Source organism: Lepidochelys kempii, chromosome 1 (assembly GCF_965140265.1).
Source record: "Lepidochelys kempii isolate rLepKem1 chromosome 1, rLepKem1.hap2, whole genome shotgun sequence".
In the NCBI taxonomy this organism is placed as follows: Eukaryota; Metazoa; Chordata; order Testudines; family Cheloniidae; genus Lepidochelys; species Lepidochelys kempii.
In genome coordinates, this window is record NC_133256.1 from 206,513,133 (window position 1) to 206,530,760 (window position 17,628).

General features: G+C 45.6%; 1 protein-coding gene across 8 annotated transcripts in view; it reads right to left on the reverse strand.

The window, feature by feature from the left end:
• SPAG17 (sperm associated antigen 17) overlaps positions 1-17,628 on the reverse strand; it is a 307,771-nt gene that overhangs the window by 57,213 nt on the left and 232,930 nt on the right. For all 8 annotated transcript variants that reach the window (XM_073310318.1, XM_073310310.1, XM_073310300.1 and 5 more), the window contains exons 26-31: positions 17,150-17,418; positions 8,578-8,725; positions 7,568-7,791; positions 7,120-7,264; positions 5,828-5,982; positions 5,183-5,368 (exon numbers count right to left, since the gene is read on the reverse strand). In XM_073310318.1, the coding sequence (XP_073166419.1) occupies positions 5,183-5,368; positions 5,828-5,982; positions 7,120-7,264; positions 7,568-7,791; positions 8,578-8,725; positions 17,150-17,418 (1,127 nt within the window). The remainder of the gene's footprint in view (positions 1-5,182; positions 5,369-5,827; positions 5,983-7,119; positions 7,265-7,567; positions 7,792-8,577; positions 8,726-17,149; positions 17,419-17,628) is intronic.

The window sequence follows — 17,628 nt, forward strand, 5'->3', positions numbered from 1 at the left end:
CAAATATCAGACACAGTGCTGGGTGGTGGTGGGGGAGACTAGGAATGCCTGGACAAGGAGACTGGGACTAGATACCAGTGGGGTGAGGGGAAACAAGGGCAGTGGGGAGGGGAGACAGATGTGACAAAGAGCTATGGTGTGTAGTAGGAAGAGGGCCTGAAACATAAGCCCTTGTATCTGAGCCCTGGTATGAGGCCTGAGGTCTGGACTAACGTAGTGGTCAAAACTTTGCTAATATAAAGCAAAATCAGGCTGTGAGCTAGAGGCAGGCCCTTCTCATAGAATCTGGCAAGAACTGGGCTGATATTGGAAAAACACATATTCCTAAGAGGAGCTAGGCACAGAGCACTCACGCAAACACATTCCAGAAGGTTGGTACCAGAACACCTCAATACCAACACATTCCCTAAAGATAACAGGAACATGCTGACCCATTCTAAAGATAAGGTTAGAGATGTACAAGGGGCTGGGTAGTAACTGGCTATGTCAGAGGGTGTCAACTAACTACGTCAGAGGGGCAGTGCGTAACTTGTCTGCATTGATGTATAAAAAGATATCTCAGAGGGACTGTTTTTGGTTGCCCTAGGGGATAATGGAAAGTACTGCCATTAACTGAGCTAGTCCATTGCAACGGGCATACATGTGTGAGTATACCTGTAACCATTGAGCCAGGACATTAGGACTGTGCTTCGTTGACAATAAACCTGACCAAATGAGTTCACTACGAACCGAGTCTGTGCATTTATTGGGCCGTTCGATTGGAGCCTGCTGTAAGGGCTATCTGGCCAGAGTCAGTACAGCACGCAGAAAGAACACACACATGCAGCCAAACATCTATCAACATGGAGTAAGGGAAGAACTGGGACTGGCTGGACAAAGAGACTAGGACAAGGAGCCAGTGAGGGTGGGAAGTGGGTAAGAAGCTGGGAAGCTGGGAAGCTGGGAAGTGGGTAAGGGGAGGGACTGACATTGGATTATGAGTCCGGGGAGGGAGATTGGTACTGGAAGACAGTGGGGGGAGAAGGGGAGAGACATATTGGATGAGGAACTGTGAGTGGCTGGGTAAGGAGTTTGAGACTGGATGCGGGATGGGAGAGCTTGGAAGGGTGAAGGGGAGACTGGGATTCAGACAGTGAGTCCAGTGTGTGAAACTAGGACTGGCGGTGTAAGGAGACTGGGACTGGGCTGGTAAGTCTGAAGAATGGTGACCGGAAGAGGTTAGGCAAGGAATACAGGACAGAGATAACAAATTAGGGGTGGGGAATAGATAGGTCATTGGAAAGGATGGAGCAGAAGGAGTCAAGCTTGGGGAGAATGGGCAAATGAGTCTGTGTCCACTAGAGTAGACTCCCCTTGAGAGCCTGGAATGGAACTCTAGATTCTAGAGTTTCATCATTCCTCTACTGTCAGCAAACCTCTGTGAAACCCACTGGCAAAGTCTGTGTCCCACTCCTTCCAATGTTAGCCCACATAGAGGATGACAATGTACTACTGTTATCAATTACTCCTTTGCTCAAGTAAGTAGCTAAGGTCTGTGCGTGGTGGATCTAAAAGTTCCAACCCTACTGATTGTAGCTAATTAGTTCATTTTTTTATCATTGTACCATGTGATGTCATGGTCAACTCATATGCTATTTCACATATAATCAATGCTTGCAAAATAGATTTAAGTTGTAGGATTATAGAAGTATAGGATTGATAAGTATTTAGGAATGATGAGTGTGTATTAGGTATATAAGTAAAGCATGGCTCAAATACAAGGCCTACAGCCTGAGACCTGTAAGATTTTAGCTTAGCCGTACTAGGCCATAGGTTTAAGAATGTTTGACATGAGTGAATGACCTAGGAATAACCCTATGCTCGTAAGGTCACAGGGTTACTGCATAAGACGTGCCAATAGGTGACGTTACAGAAAAACAGATTGCAATAAACTGCAAATATATTGTCTGAGACCATGAGACACCGGATCGTAACATATTTAAATATCTGTCCTGACTGCAGGATACATGTCATGCATAAATGCTAATGAGAATAAGAGGAACTACAAACAAACTATGAAAAACAGGGCACACCAATATTCATGGGGTGTGAAAGTACAGATATGGGAAAGGCAGCCGACTGACACTTTCATGCATATGCATAAGGTGTTAAGTGTGGCCAGAATTACAATACAAAAGAGGGTTGCCTGGTTGGGTAAAAGTGGGAAGACTCAAGGGATGACCCCACATGAACCCCAGCAGGAACTATCCCTCTTGCAATTATTGTCTGTAGAGTGGTCCATCAGACCCAAGAATATCTTTGAGGATATGATTACAAATACAGTTATAATTATTGCATAGGTTTTTGCAGGATATCTATATGCATGGGTAATTGTAACTTTACTTATTGCTTTAATAAAACTTGTAGTACAGATAAGACTTTGTACTTCTGATTGTGTCTGTGGTCATTGTCCATGGACTTCGTGTGTTCCTAGAGCCTCCACATTTGAGAAGAGCACCAGAGACAATTTCACTCTGTTGTATCTAAAACTGTAGCAACTGGAGCTGAACCCATGGTAGTGTAATCAGTAAATTCACTTTAAATAAAATAAAAGGTTACATGATGAACATGGGTATCAATATGATGCCACATAACAGAATTTCTGATTTTCTATTCGCTTTTTTTAAAAACTAGGAAATCACACTCAAAAAACTACATAAACATACATTATTAAGGTTGCAAAGTCAAGCATTCCAAAGTCAGGAAATGCCAGAATTAAGGTTGCCTGTGCAATCTTGATTTGCCCCTTGCCCCTTACATTATGACACAGTCTTTAATTACATGACCACATATTATTTTTTCCACATGACCTCTGACTCATTCAGTGCACAGGATAGACCTACTCTGGGGTGAATCAGGATTGTGCAAAATGAAGGAGGTTGTTGTCTGTGGAAATGCTACACATAATTTGTTGTAGAAATCTGAAGATATGTTGTGAATGAAGCAGGAGATTGCAGGAAGAGAGGAGAAGGTCTCATGGTTCTGGCAGTTGATGATGCTGTATTCTATAGAACTGTATTCTATACCTGCCTCTGTCTGTGTGATGCTGGAGTCACAGGTGATCATTAATTTTTCATTTTCTGGGTGCCCAACTTGAAACCTTGGGGTCTGTTCTGAAAAAGTGCTGAGCATTCATGGCTGCAAGTAAAGTCAACTGAAGCTGTGTTTTGAACATGTAAAATGCTACATAATGCTAAATACTCTGAGAAATCAGGTCATAGGTGTCTTAGATTGGATACACAAAATTAGTGGAAACTTTTGACCTTAATCTTTCTGTACCTCAGTTTATCATCTGTAAAATGGGACTAATACCACCTCATCTCACCGGGATGTTGTGAAGTTAAATTAATTAATGTTTGTGAAATATTAGCTACAACAGTGATAAGTGCCATAGAAAAGCCCAAGAGGAAATTAAAAATTATGTCTTCAGAGCAAGGTTTGAATAGCATGCAGTAAATAAGGGCTGGGACAATACATTGAACTATGAAAATAAAACAAATTATTGCACTGCTGCTCATTTAGTGAGCACTGTCCAGCTTGTGCACTGAATGTCCCTGGGGCCCTGTGAAAAAAAAACAGTATGTGATCATGTCATTAAAGGCTGTATCATAATGCATACAACCCATGGGTGATTGTGATGGAGTGCACAAACCTTACACTGGAAAGGAAGGGGTTAAAGTACCACTCTTGAGTCAGGCAGCCCCACCCCACAGCACCTGCAAAGCCTGCACAGGCTGGAGGAGGAGCTTAAAAAGGGGAGCAGAGTAGCTCAGTGGGACGCAGATAGTGGATGTGAGTTGACCTGCATTCTGAGCTCCTGGGAAGAAGCATCACAGGAATTCTTGCTGTCTGAGACTGACTACAGAGACCTGACCAAGTCTACAAAGAAGGGACCAGTGACTCTATGAAGGTCGAGACTGTATCTTTGTGTTTAAGTTATTTACTTTACCCTGGGGGAAGAGAGGGGATCGGCAGGAAGTTATCCAGGGAGTAAGCCATATAGTCTCCCAAGGTGCAGGACTTAGCCGTGTACCATTGAGCCCTGGATCACAGCCCAGTGTGAGGGTGGGCCCAAGCTCCCTACCAACCCCTAAAGAGGGACAACCCTAGGTGGGGAACCTAGTTGTAGGGAGACCCTGAAAGTATGAAGGTCTGGATCACATGACCCTGACCCAAGGGGAAAGCCCTGAATCCCCTGCTGAGTTCTGAAGACCTTCCCATTATCAGACTCTTTATACGTACTTGAAAGTGTGACCCGGCTGGAGGACTGTGTCATGGAGAGGACAGATCACCACAGGCAGAGCTGTAGTAAGAAAGTAGAACACCTGGGAGTAAGACAACCTCCCACATCCCCGCCTGAGCCCTAGGCGGCACTGGCAGTGAGTGTTCCCCTTCACAAGGCTGAATTAAGCTAGCAAAGGAAGCTGGAAAAATGAAAGCTGGTTGCAAACCTAACTATAAAGAAGTTATGGCAAGAAAGAGATTACATGTGGAAACACACCACCACTTAGCACCACACTGGGAACACAATACTGAATCAGAAAAAAACACCTCCTGATTAGTAACCAACGTGACTTCCTACCCCTAGATGCTGCTTCATGGACTTACGTCCCAGTACTAACTAATAGCTCAAACCCATCTAGCTTTTAAGATCAGAAAGGATCACAACACAAAGCAGTGTGACTCTAGAGACTGAATCATACCTTTTACATCTGGTTTTGCTTTACTGAGTTGTTTAGGTTAAATTTTTGGTGGGGTTTTGTAAGAAAATGATCAGTATCCTTTCCCCTCTTCAGATCCCGACTCTTATAGCTACTTCCTTTGCCTAGATTAGTGCAACAAGGCACATTAATCAGTGTAACTTTACAGATGTGATGCAACTGCACACCAAGGGTCTCATTTTGTGTGACACTTCTTACTTACCTCTAAAGGTGGAGGAGCTCCAAAAGTTACTTCCAGACTGAAGTCCACTCTATTCTGAGGTACCATATCCAGTGCCCGGCTGCTGTGACATTTGGTTGGCTAAGCTGCCCACCCACAGTATTAATACTACAGGGCTACAAAGCTCTCCATTTACAAAGTGGGTAAATAAATAAATACTTAACACAAAATACAAGCTCTCACTTCTTTCTTTGTATTTTACCTTGAAAAGGTTTCCTTCAGGATCCAGCACCTCACAGATAACATTGGAGGTGTGTTTCATAACGTATCTCCCTGCTCGTTTCTCTTCACGCTTGCAGAGAAGCTGAGTTTTATTGAAAATCTCATGGGAATAAACTGCTGAACAATCATCATCAATGAAAAGGCAGCCGGTACTGGAGGGTAACACCTGCCATAACAAGAGGAGAGGAGGTTCAGCTGCCAATGGTTGACTCCTAAGTTTAGAAGCAATATGAAAATGAGCAACTGTTGAATTCAGGAAGAAAAATCCAATCCACACCTTTAATATTTAATTATCCTGTTTGGAGGGAGTGGAGAGGGAAACAGAGAAAGACAAAGCCCACGACATAGACTGCTGTTAGTCTGTGCAATGTTTTAAACGTTAACATTTTTAATATGAGAGCAATTTTGAATTGGTTTCTGAAGTAAATGGGAATCCACAGAGTTGTGGAGTTTGAGTATAGGTGGAGTGGCCACATTCTGCACAGTTGGAATCCGGACAGGATGAGGAAAGGCCATAGAAAGGGAGTTATGATAGCTAGGGTAAGAGGAGACAAAGGCAGGGATGAGAAGTTCAGAACACATAAACACATACATTACACTATTATAATCTTAGACTAATGCTCACCTGATATGTTCCCTGTGGCTTTGCTATAATAGATGTCCCATCTCCAAAGATGGTACAACAGGTGCTGTCTTCACAGTTTGTTATAACCGTAGCAAAGTCAGGATTCTCCACTCGTATGCATTTTACTTTCCTTCTGATGGTTTGTGGGGATTCACCTAAGAATGAACACAGGTTAGCCACACCAAACAGGAGGACACGAACTGTGGGAAAATCTGTGTCTCAGTTTCTTTATCTCTAATAGGGTTGGTCCTTCAGCTCTTGCACAGGGCACCTTGTTGAACTCTTCTGCATAAAAATTCCTTTAATTGAAGGCACCTGCTCTTATATTCTCAAAGTAATCTGTAGGTTTGGGATTCTCTTAGACTCTGCACTGTATTTGGAAATCCAAGTAGCTACAATAGCAGAAAATCCTCACTACCATATACGGCTTGTCAGAAGATTATGTGTAGTCTATCAAATGTAGACCTAGCCACAATAATCCACGCATTTGTAACATGTAGGCTGTACTATGGAAATTCTTTATATCTGGGAAGGAAGCCCCATGCTGTAAGGAAATGTATCAGCCCACCTGTTCAGCAACACAGGTCACAGGGAACACACCATCCTGGTATGCTATTCTCTGGACTGGCTTTCATTTGAATACAGAATCCAGTTCAAAGTCCTACATAGTCCTCTCTACCCGAGTAACCATCTCTCCCTTCATGACCAGAACCTCCCACTACATTCCACTAGAACAATGTCACTGTCAACCAATAGGAGTTGGCATCTGACCCTGAGAGACAGAACCTGCACAGCAACTGGACCAAAGGGACATACTGCCAGAAGGAATACGAATGACCATTAGCCTCACTGCATTCAAAGACAAATGTAAAATGCACCTCTTTGCACCTAGGCTTTCTTACAATAGTATTGACATTCTCACAGATTCAGTAATCTAAAAATCAAACACCCTCAGTATGCTTGTTGGTGACAGGAAAGAAAGAGGGGGATTTTTTTTTTAAATAATGAGAAGTATGCAGCTACTACTACAGTGATAAGGGTCAAATAAGTACCTGGATGGATGGATGGATGGATGAAAGACCTGCTTGTTACCTTTCTTTGCCACAGTGAAGTGTATTATAACAACTCCTGAAGAAAGAAAGTTCTCCAAAGAAGCCCATCCTAGACAACTGAGATATCAGATTTGTTGTGTAGGCTATACATATAACACGGTTGGAAAAGTTATTGTTTATGTTGAAAGATTACAGTTTTACAAGATACAGGAGTGGCAATTGCTCCCTTTTTGTTTTTACCTATTTCTTCATTATCCTCAGATACAAAAGGTTCCTCATAATCTTGATAAAATGTGGTGATTCTAGTACCATCAGCATGATCCACTATCTTGGTATCATCCTTTTTCTGAATCATTAGCACCTTGTCTTCTCGCATTATCATAACCTGGAAAGGTAAAAGAATACTGGTTTCCACTAGCTCTCAGATACCACTGTAACAGCAGTATCAATACATTAGATAGATAAGATAAGACACTGCACATTTGACAAAGCTAAACAACACAATTTTATATAGCTCAGTGGTTTGAAAGTTCAGAGGTTTTTCCGAATCTAATACCTTCAATACAAACTTGAGACGTATCTTTAAGAGTATAATATTAAAGATCTAATGAAACATCCAATGAACAAATGCTATCAGCCAGATCTTTAAACTCAGTAGGATAGAACTATGATATTAGAATAGCAGTACCATTCCATTAACTGGGTCAGTTGCCTGATAAGTTAACAGTGGCTTCAGATCCATTCTGTTTGCTCCCTTAGTGCCCACTTGAATGCCTGATGGGGTGGTTGTTATCCAGGTGCCTATCTGGTTGTCTATGTGTTGTAGCAGAGTAGGCAGGGGTTCCTGAACAGCAGAATCAGGCAACTCATACTTGGCTCCTGGTGCTGTGCTACCCTTGTGGCCACCCCTTCCTGTAAGAACAGAGACAAACACCTATGGGTTAGGTCAGTGTAATATGTAGTACAGAACTTCAAAAGATGTGTCAGTAAACTATAAACTTTCCTGGAATATCAAAACAGGACATTGCAAAATAAAAACCACAGCTTGCTGTAATGTGTAAAGTGAGGCTGGAGGCCCAACTGAGGCCAAGAAATCCTGAAATGTGGTCTCACTTGCCTTCTCTCTGTCTCTGCAGGATGAAATCAGAGTTGATTTTCTACAGGTTTTTAATGATGATGAGCTCAGTCAGCAATTTCTATTCATGAGATAAGGGCCCCAATAAAGTACAAGTTAATGTTATGATTATGGGTAATTATTTTGAGCTGTACTCTGAGGTCCCTACTCAGTTGTTACTCAGCCAAATACTCATTGACTTCAATAGGAGTGTCCCTGAATAAGGACAGAGTAAAAGGTGAATAAGGACTCGGGGATTTGGTATTACCAAAGGTCTGAGGATTTACTTTAATAGACTTTGTATTGGGTCACTCTGCCAGGTGAACTCATATATATATTTTCATTTGTGTGTTTTCTTCCACATTTGAAGAAAAAGAAAGGGCTGGAGAGAAAGAGGAGATGTTAATGCTTATAAAGATGACAAACTTGAGACGTACTGCAACACTGAAGTGCAGGTAAAATGGCATATTCTCAACACTGGCAGAACTTTCAGGCTACAGAAACACTTTTTCTGCAGGGTCTGACCTTGCTAAAATGCCATAATTTCAGCTGAAGCATTTGGAGTTTAACACTGAAAATGCTACCTTTTTTAATGCTGATCTCAGCAGAAGGCAATGGTTGGGTCTGTAGGCTGTTCTCAGCAATGGATGATCGTGTACTAACTGCAGGTGATGGTGCTAGAACAGGGCCAGAATCGGGACTCTTGATCACCGTGCCATCAGGAAAAAGAAGCTAGGGAGAAAACAAAGCAGTTTCTTTATGTTAAAATAATTTCAAATAACAAAAAGAATATAAAGCAGAGAAAATGTTCAAATGAAAGTAGTAGATAGTGAAGAAGGAAAGAAGCCTTAGAGTACAGGAGATAAAGATCACTAATCAATGGGGATCAATAATTGTAACAGCACAAGCTTCTAATAAACAGTAATTCTATTGAATACATGGTGATATTATAAACATAAAAAATAATGACCATTCTATTTAAATTGTTGATATTTCCTGAGGTTTTTGTATGCCACTTTTTACAGACCTGCTAGCTCATTTGTCTCACTGTACTGGTCTTTGTTCAGGGATGGGTCATTTCCAGCACTGGAGTATCTAGCTTTTGCCATGACAGTGGCTCATAGAGGAAGAAAAAGTTACATACTCACAGTAAATGTGGTTCTTTATGATAGGTTGTCCAAATATCCTCCACTCTTGGTACATGTCACAGGGTGGCGGGCCTCTTTATAGGGAGATGGGCCCAGTCCCCTTAACTTGCCTCCCCAGGTGGAGAATGAAGATTGCCATGTGACAGGTGGATCATGTGACTATATCAGGCCTCTGGAGTATAGATAAGAGGGACTTCATGAAGGCATGCAAGACAGAGGAGAGAGTCACAAGGCAGACAGAGGCCTTGGGCCCAGGGACAGGAGGTCTTGGATCTTTTCCTGGGAGAAAGGAAGGACTTCAGGTAGCAAGCCCTGCAAGTTGCTGCTTGAGACGAAGCAGGGGAGGGTTGCCACCCATCTGGTTTTCTCCTAGACAGACTGGGTTTCAGCTTCTGTGTCTGGGTGCCGTTTAACAAGCCCTGATGTCCATTTTTTTTTTGATCTGTGGAAAAGATGGCAATCCTAAGCAGAAGGAAGGAGGCAGTACTGCAGACACTGCTTCCAGGGCCAAGCTGCTGCACGTGGCTCTGTGGATCCCACAGGTGGTGGACAAAGCAGCCTTGGCTGTACTGGTGAAGACCCTGCAAGAGACGGGAGAGGGGCCATGGGGAGAAGAGGTGGAGCAGGGAGCAGGGCCTCAGGGTCTGGTTACCAGCCATTAGAAAGGTGGCAACCCTAGAGCAGGGAAAGACTCCATGTGGAAAAGCCCCGGGAGTGGTTGCATGATAAAGACCAGGGGAAGATTCAAGAAAGGTTGCTCTGTGAGTCAGCATCATGAGAAGAGGATAGAAGAGAATCAAGAGGCTGGGACTGAATAGGGGCCCCAGGAGTGGCACAAGATACCAGAATTGAGTACATTAACTTTGTCTTGTGGTGACAGACATTATTTGGGACTCCAAGGGACCTGGTCAGAGGCCCAGCTCACCAAAGTGAGTTTTGTTTTAAATTTTAAACTTTCTGTGAATAAACCAGCCCCTTTGTGGGGTTATTGAGGAGGCCAAAAGGGGAAACTGGGGCAGTGGCAAGTGTAAGCACAGATTAGATCGGGGTAGGTGTATGCTGACAGTGCACATATGTTCCATGAGTAGGGTGACCATATTTATAAAAGTAAAATCAGGACATGGCATGGCTCTGGCCTGAGCAGCTTGGCATGACCGCTCACCTGAGCCCCCCCCCCAACATGGGGCCATCCCGAGCCACTTGGCATTGCTGCTTGCCTGGGCCCCATGCCACCCAGGACTGTGGCTGACCTCCTGAGCCCCACAGCACCCTGGGCTGACTGCACAAGCCCCATGCCCAGCACCTCGTGTCGCCACTGTCCTCCTCAAAGGTTCCTGACGGGGGCACGACCCACTTTTTTGGCAAAACTGGGCATTTGTTCCATTTGCTTTTGCCAACTGATCAGAGCAACTTGTAATGGCATGAGCAAACAGTACAAATGCCCATTTTTGCAAAAAAAAAAAAAAATCAGAACGTCTGGGACAAGGCTTAAAAAAGGGGACTGTCCTGGCCAAAATGGGACATATGGTCACCCTATCCATGAACTCAAGATTGGAATATTTTGGCCAGCAGTTTCTGTTGGGTTGTATTTGTGTCCTGAGTGGCCTTGTGCCCTATGCTGAAGGCAAAAAGAGTAGGGGAGCCCCGACTGCCACTCAGTTCCTTTGCCACTGCAGAATCCAGGTGTTCTAGGGACTTCATAGGGCAGGTCACAGAATATCTATAGACAACACATTTCAAAGACTCATAGTTACTGTAAAGTAACTAAGTGTTTCTTCATCTTCAAGGGCTTGTCCATAAATAACGCACTCTTGGTGACTCACAAACAGTGACATGAATCATGATGTAAAGAGGTGGGTGCTCAGAGTCCACTAAAACAAAGATTGCAGGACAACTCTGCCAAAAGAAGCATCAGATCTGGATGCTCCACCAGGTTGGCAATTCTCATTTGGAGTGATGAGGCAGAATAAATCTCTCTCTAATGAGTCCAATCTTTTAGATTCTTTGCCCTTCAGGGTAGACGTAAATGTTCCTTGCCACAACCTCTCATTCGCAGCCATGGTATTGGCTGAGAGTAGAAACCAGAGCTGGCACTAGGCATAAGCAGACTAAGCAATTGCTTAGGGTCTCAAGCAGCTCAAGGGGTCCCCTATTAATTATTAGTATGTGTTGTGTGTTTGTGGAAGCAGAGGGGCATGACAGGAATTAGAAAAGGCAGGACCTGCAGATCAGTCAAGCGAGAGCCAGGAGGGGAGGAGGCAGATGTCTCCAGCCTGCTGCAGAACTCTGGAGCTGAATTGGCGCTGTGCAGCACCCTGCCCCCGATGAGACCGACGCTGGAGAGGAGTTGCTGGGACTGCCATCTGCAGTGTACCCCAAGGAGACAGAGGACCCAGTCTGGACTACAGAAACCCTGTCCAGACTGTGGTAGGAAGTGGTCCAGGGAAACCAGATTTTATTCTGGTTTTGTTGCGGGAGCACAGGTCAGTCTGTTTCGGTAGGATCCCTGCTGACCCAGTGGTAGAACCATTTGTCACTGCTAGGGCCCTGGGCAGGGACCCAGTGGAGTAGGGTCGGCCCAGGTCCCCGACCCCCTGCTGCAAAACCCACCACTGGGGTAGCTATTCATCCCGAGGCCAGAAGGCCTGGGCTTTCCTTGTGGCTTGCCCCGCCAAGAGGGCCAGAACCACAGACTTGTCTGATGGCTGCCTTAGCCAGGAGTCTTAGGCAAAAGCCTGCTCCCTGCTCTGTTCTGCCCTGTACAGAGGGCCAGAGCCCCAGATTGTTTGTCTGCTGGCTGCCTTAGCCAGGAGGCTTAGGTGAAAGCCTGCTCCATGCTCTGCCCTGCCCAGAGAGTCAGAGCCCAGACTGTGATTGCCCCAGCCCAAGCCTCTTGGGCTAGGGACTGCTAATTGCTCTGCACGCCAGAAGGACAGAGCCATAGACTGTTAATCGACTGTTTGTTGCCTGATGCAGTGACACAGAGTGGCCTCCCTCTGATTCTGAGCCTGAGGGACCACTACAGCAGTGTTTTTCAAACCGCGGGTGCGACCCACTACTGGGTTGCGACATGTAAGGCGCTGGGTCACCTTGCTCTGGTCAGCACCACCGATCGGGACATTAAAAGTCCCGTCAGCGGTGCTGCCCAGCTAAGGTAGGCTAGTGCCTACCTTTTCTGACACCGCACTGTGCCCCAGAAGTGGCCAACAGCAGGTCCGGCTTCTATGCTGCGAGGCCACGGGACTCTGGGTGCTGCCCTCGCCCCGAGCACCAGCTCCGCACTCCCATTGGCCAGCAACTGGCTAATGGGAACTGCGAGGGGGAGGGGTGGTGCCTGTGAGTGAGAGTTGCGCGTCTCAGCCTAGGAGCCAGACCTGCTGCTGGCCACTTCCGGGGTGCAGCGCGGTCCGCAGTGCACCCCAGCTGCACCGCTGACTAGGAGCCACGGGAGGTAAGTCCATGCCCCAGTCCCGTGCCCCAATCCTGCACCCCAATCCCCTACCCCAGCCATGAGCCCCCCCAAATCTGGAGCCCCTCCTGTACCCCAAATCCCTCATCCCCAACCCTGAGCCCCCCCAACCCAGAATCCCTTCCTGCACCCCAAACCCCTCATCCCTGACCCCCACCACATTCCAACCCCTGCCCCAGCCCAGAGCCCACTCCCTGAACCCCTCATTCCCAGCTCCATTGGATAGTGGGCATCAACAATTTTCTTCAACTGGGTCCCCAGGAAAAAAGTTTGAAAACCACTGCACTACAGTGTGCCACAAAGTTTTGGCTGGCTGCAAGAAGGCATCATTAATTAGGAAGGCAACCCTTTCCTGAGTTTGTTGCCTAGAGGATGTCCACCAATTTGTGACTATTTTCCTGTACTAGTTCAGCTTGAGTATAAGAGCCGCAGCCATTTTCCTGAGCAATTCCTGGTAGGAAATGAAATAATCTGGGACAGGAGAAATTGCAATCAGGGCCACTGCTTCATCCAGAGAGGACAAGGACGGGATGCTGGTCCTCTGGCAAAGGGTCCTCCAAAGGAGGTGGCTCAGGAGGATGGATGTTATCCTGTGCTTGTGTCACAGGCTGCTCTGAGGTTTGGGCCTCCTCCAGGTAAGGGGTTTATACCCCACCTGTATGGAGATTGGGATCTGTGGGAATGAAAAGCACACAGAGATCCCGACGGGGCCACTGAGACATAGGGTATGGCATAGGAGACCAGTACACAGTGGGACAGGATGATTTGTCTTTACTACGAGAATTACTCTGCTCTCAGTACCAATGTTTACCCCACATGGGTGTCTTGATCACTTTAGTCAAGGCAGGATTAGAGAAGAGCTGAAAGACTCCAACATGGAGTGTGATGTGCTGTTTGAATAATCAGTGGGCATCAGATGTACTATTGTGATGGGGCCACAGGATAGCCTGACCTGTCCACTGCCCAGTGGAGTAAGGTTAATGTCAATACCATAAGCAGAACCATGGTTGGCACTGCAAAGGCACCTTGAGAGGGCTTTGCAGCAGGGACTGGTGCCGAGGAGCTATTTGGTTCCCACCCTGAGAAACCCACCGATACTGAGAATGCTGATGCCAAACTTGATGATGTAGACAGTGCTGAGGGCAGGGGATGCATCGGTACAAGTCCAGTCAGCATAGATACCATGGATGGTGCCTGCTTCTTCATTGGTACCGGAGTTGAGGGCAATCTTTGTCATGAAGCTGAAGAGGACAAAAGGTTTGAACTAGCCTGAAGCACTGTCCCTGCCCCGACGTTCTGAGTTAATGGGGATGCCTGTACAGACAGACAAAGTAAGTCTGATGCTACCATGTAAATGTGTAGGGTCAACAGCACCGACAGTAATGGAGCAGCAGTCATGTACATAGGTACTGAATTCAGTGGCTGTCCCATAGATGGTTCCAGAGTTGACAGTACAGTACTAGGATCCTTTCACCTTGGTTCTGGAGAGAAATGGGTTGATGCCCTGGCTCTATCCTGGGTTCCTGAGTTTTGCTGAGGCTGAGGCCCCGTTCTCAATGAAGAGGATGATGAATCCCTCTTCAGTCTTGGATGGCTCCAGTCTGTTTTATGAGTCCTCTTATGAGGGACATGTGGAGATGATGAATGACCCCTGTCCTTTATCAAAGGGAAATCAGAGTTCTGGGGTCTGTCTAGAACTAGTGCAGAGGCAGAGGACTATCTGAGGATGGTTGATAAAGGAATCCAAAAAAGGTCCAGGTGCTGAGACAGGCCTCATTGCCTGTGATGTTCCTTCAGGCGAAAAATCTATAGTGATCTGGATTCTTTTCTTGAAAGAATGACAAATACTGCACTTTTCTTTAGTATGGCCTTCGCCAAGGCACAATAAGCAGGGTGTGTGAATGTCACTGAGAGAAACCCCACATGACAGGCAATTTTTGAAGCCCAGGGAATACTGCATAGCCTACAGGGCTGAGCAGAACTACACTATACTACACTAAACTACAGGTACTAACTATGTACACTACTAAGGTCTCAGATACAAACTGCTGATGCAGTAGAAAAACTGTGAGGAGAAAACCTGCATGGGGAACTCAGACTCAGGTTGTAGATGGTAAGAAGGAACTGAGGACAGTTGGAGTGCTGCCAGCGTTATATAGTCTCAGGAGGGTGTGGCATTCTGTACCTTGTGGGAACACCCTACACCCCCACGTTCATCTTTATAAAATGATTGTGTGGTATCCAATGCAAAGTTTGTGATGTTCGGTGTCTTCGGAAGACTCATGATGCAATGAGCCTGGTTGTTATAATGATGTTATAGTCATTGTTGTTGCAGTAATGTTATAGTAACGTTATAGGTTATAATTTCATCTATGTAATTATGAGGCTGAAAATGTATCCTCATGGCTTAAAATAAGCCCAGGCAAAAACACTCCAAGGGCAGAGGGGCAGTTCACACCTCATCAGGGCATGTATGGGACAAACTCAGCCCAGCCTCACAGGAACAAAAGACGCTGGCCTACGCAGCAACAAAAAGATCTGTTGGACTCGAGTGAGTCAACCCCCTTCCTTTGGTCAGTTTAGGACTACAATGAGGTAATGTTCACCTGACTCTGAAAGGGGGTGGGGCAAAGCCAAGAGGGAAGAAAGGACATGTCAAAAGGGAGAGATGTTTGCCATGCTCTTCCTCTCTCTTCCACCTACATCTACAGACACCACACCAAGCGACTGAAGCGCTGAGCAAAGGGGAGAGCCTGACTGAAGAGCAACCAGCCAGCTGGTGGTGAGAAGCATCTAAGTTTGAAAGGGCACTGAAAGTGTTAAGATCATCTTAGAATGCATTTTGCTTTTATTTCATTTGACCAAATCAGACTTGTTATATTTTGATTTATAATCACTTAAAATCTATCTTTATAGTTAATAAATCTGTTTGTTCTATCTGAAGCAGTGGTTTGGTTTGAAGCATGTCAGAGACTCCCCTTGGGACAACAAGCCTGGTACATATAAATTTCTTTGTTAAATTGATGAACTCATATAAGCTTGCAGCATCCAGCGGGCATAACTGGACACTGCAAGATGGAGGTTCCTAGGATTGTGTCTGGGACCAGAGATATTGGCTAGTGTCATTTGATTGCACAATCCAAGGAGCAGCTTACATGCCAGAGGCTGTGTGTGAACAGCCAGGGAGTGGGGGTTCTCACAGCAGAGCAGGGTTTGGCTGGCTCCCAGACTCAAGGATTGGAGTGACCTAGCAGATCACCAGTCTGGATGACACCAGAGGGGAACGTCACAGAGGGTAACAAGGAGGTGTGGGGCATGAGCACTGCCTCAACAGATACTGCTGCAGGAAAAAAATCTCTAGCTCTCAGTGTGCTAGATGTCAACACACCCAAGTGGAATACGCCTCTGCAACCACTCAAAGAAGAGATTATAGATAGGCAGAATATATCAAACTGTCTTAAGTACTTATATGGTTCCCATTACTGAAGTATCTGAACACCTCACCATCTTAAATGCATTATCCTCACAATGCTCCTGGGAGGTAGGGAAATACTATTATCCTCATTTTACAGATGGGAAATGGAGGTACAGGAAGACTAAGTGACTTGCCCAAGGTCACACAGGAAGTCTGTGGTGGACTAGAGAATTCAACCCAGGTTTCCCACCACCTAGGCTAGCCCTCAAGCCACTGAACAATCCAACATGGAATCTGGACAGGAAGGAAGCACTGTACTATTATTATTACAGAAATATCAAAAGCAGTCTTGAAATGACATTGTAAAAAGAGTCTCTCTGGGGCACCTCCCTAGCTGGTCTGGGCCCCTCACCATGCCCAGTTTCCACCACTGGGATGGTCTAGTACAGGCCACAGCCTCTTAGTGCTGGTAGTGCCCCACCCTTGTGGGCCTCCTCACTTTCCTTCTGGGTAAGGGAAAAGCAAAAGTTCAGGTCAACAATCAAGACCCTTGGGGGGTCAATAAAAAGGCAAAAAAGCCTTACCTCAGGGGTGTCTGAGTAGCAGCTTTGTTGGAGTCCTTATGGCTGGCTAGCTGAGTCAGTTGCTTCCTATTAGGCTTGCCCTGGGGTTTGCTGGACTCCTTGCAGAGCTGGGAGCAGTTCTGGCATGAGGGTTTCTCCTGCTATTTCAGGAGCCACTCTAGTCACCCCCTTCTCAGGGCTTCTTGCCTTGCGTACTGCAGCTTCCGCCCTTCAAAGCCCTCAACCCTACCAAGCATGATTGGCAGGGCTGGCCAGGCAGGGCTACCTTAGCACACACAGCCTCCCAAACCCTGTCCATGTCAGTGCGGGATTTATACACCCCATCACAGACATCTAGTCTCAAACAACACAGGCTGGCCAACTCTGTGTTGTCATTCCAAAAGGACTATTCTTCTGGCTGTGGTCTTTCCAGGAATTATGTAAAAACATATATTTTCCCAATGGTGCAGACTGCCTACAGGCAGAAACTGTAGGCCAAGACTGCCTGTTTTGCCCATGAAACCAAGTTCAACCGATTTCTAATCAAACTCTTTACTATACCTGGGTGGATCCATCAATCATGTACTTTACGACAGTTCCTTGGCTGGTAATGACCCTGGACACTTCTTGTTCTACTGGTTTCTTCACTGCTTTGTACAGTTGGGAATACTTCACCCTTAGGGGATAACTCTGCCTAACTAGGATTTCCAGAGTAGGTTGCTTGGCTTTTTCTGCCTTGGCCTCATCTTCCTTGGCCTCATCTGCTGTGGTTTCACTTTTGTTGGCTTCATCTACCTTGGCTTCAGCTTCCTTAGACTCTGCTTTTAAATCTGAAATTAAAGTCTATATTAATTAACAGTACTGCAGTAGCCGTTGTCATCTAAGCAATTCTAAGGAGCCCATCATTATTGTATCTTAGCATCAATATTGGTGAAAATTGTTATTTAGTGAGTGCCATCACATTGGTTGATGCTTTACAAACATAAAAGTCGACACAGTCTCTGCAATAAATAAATTCTTAGACACGGACAGTAGAGTTC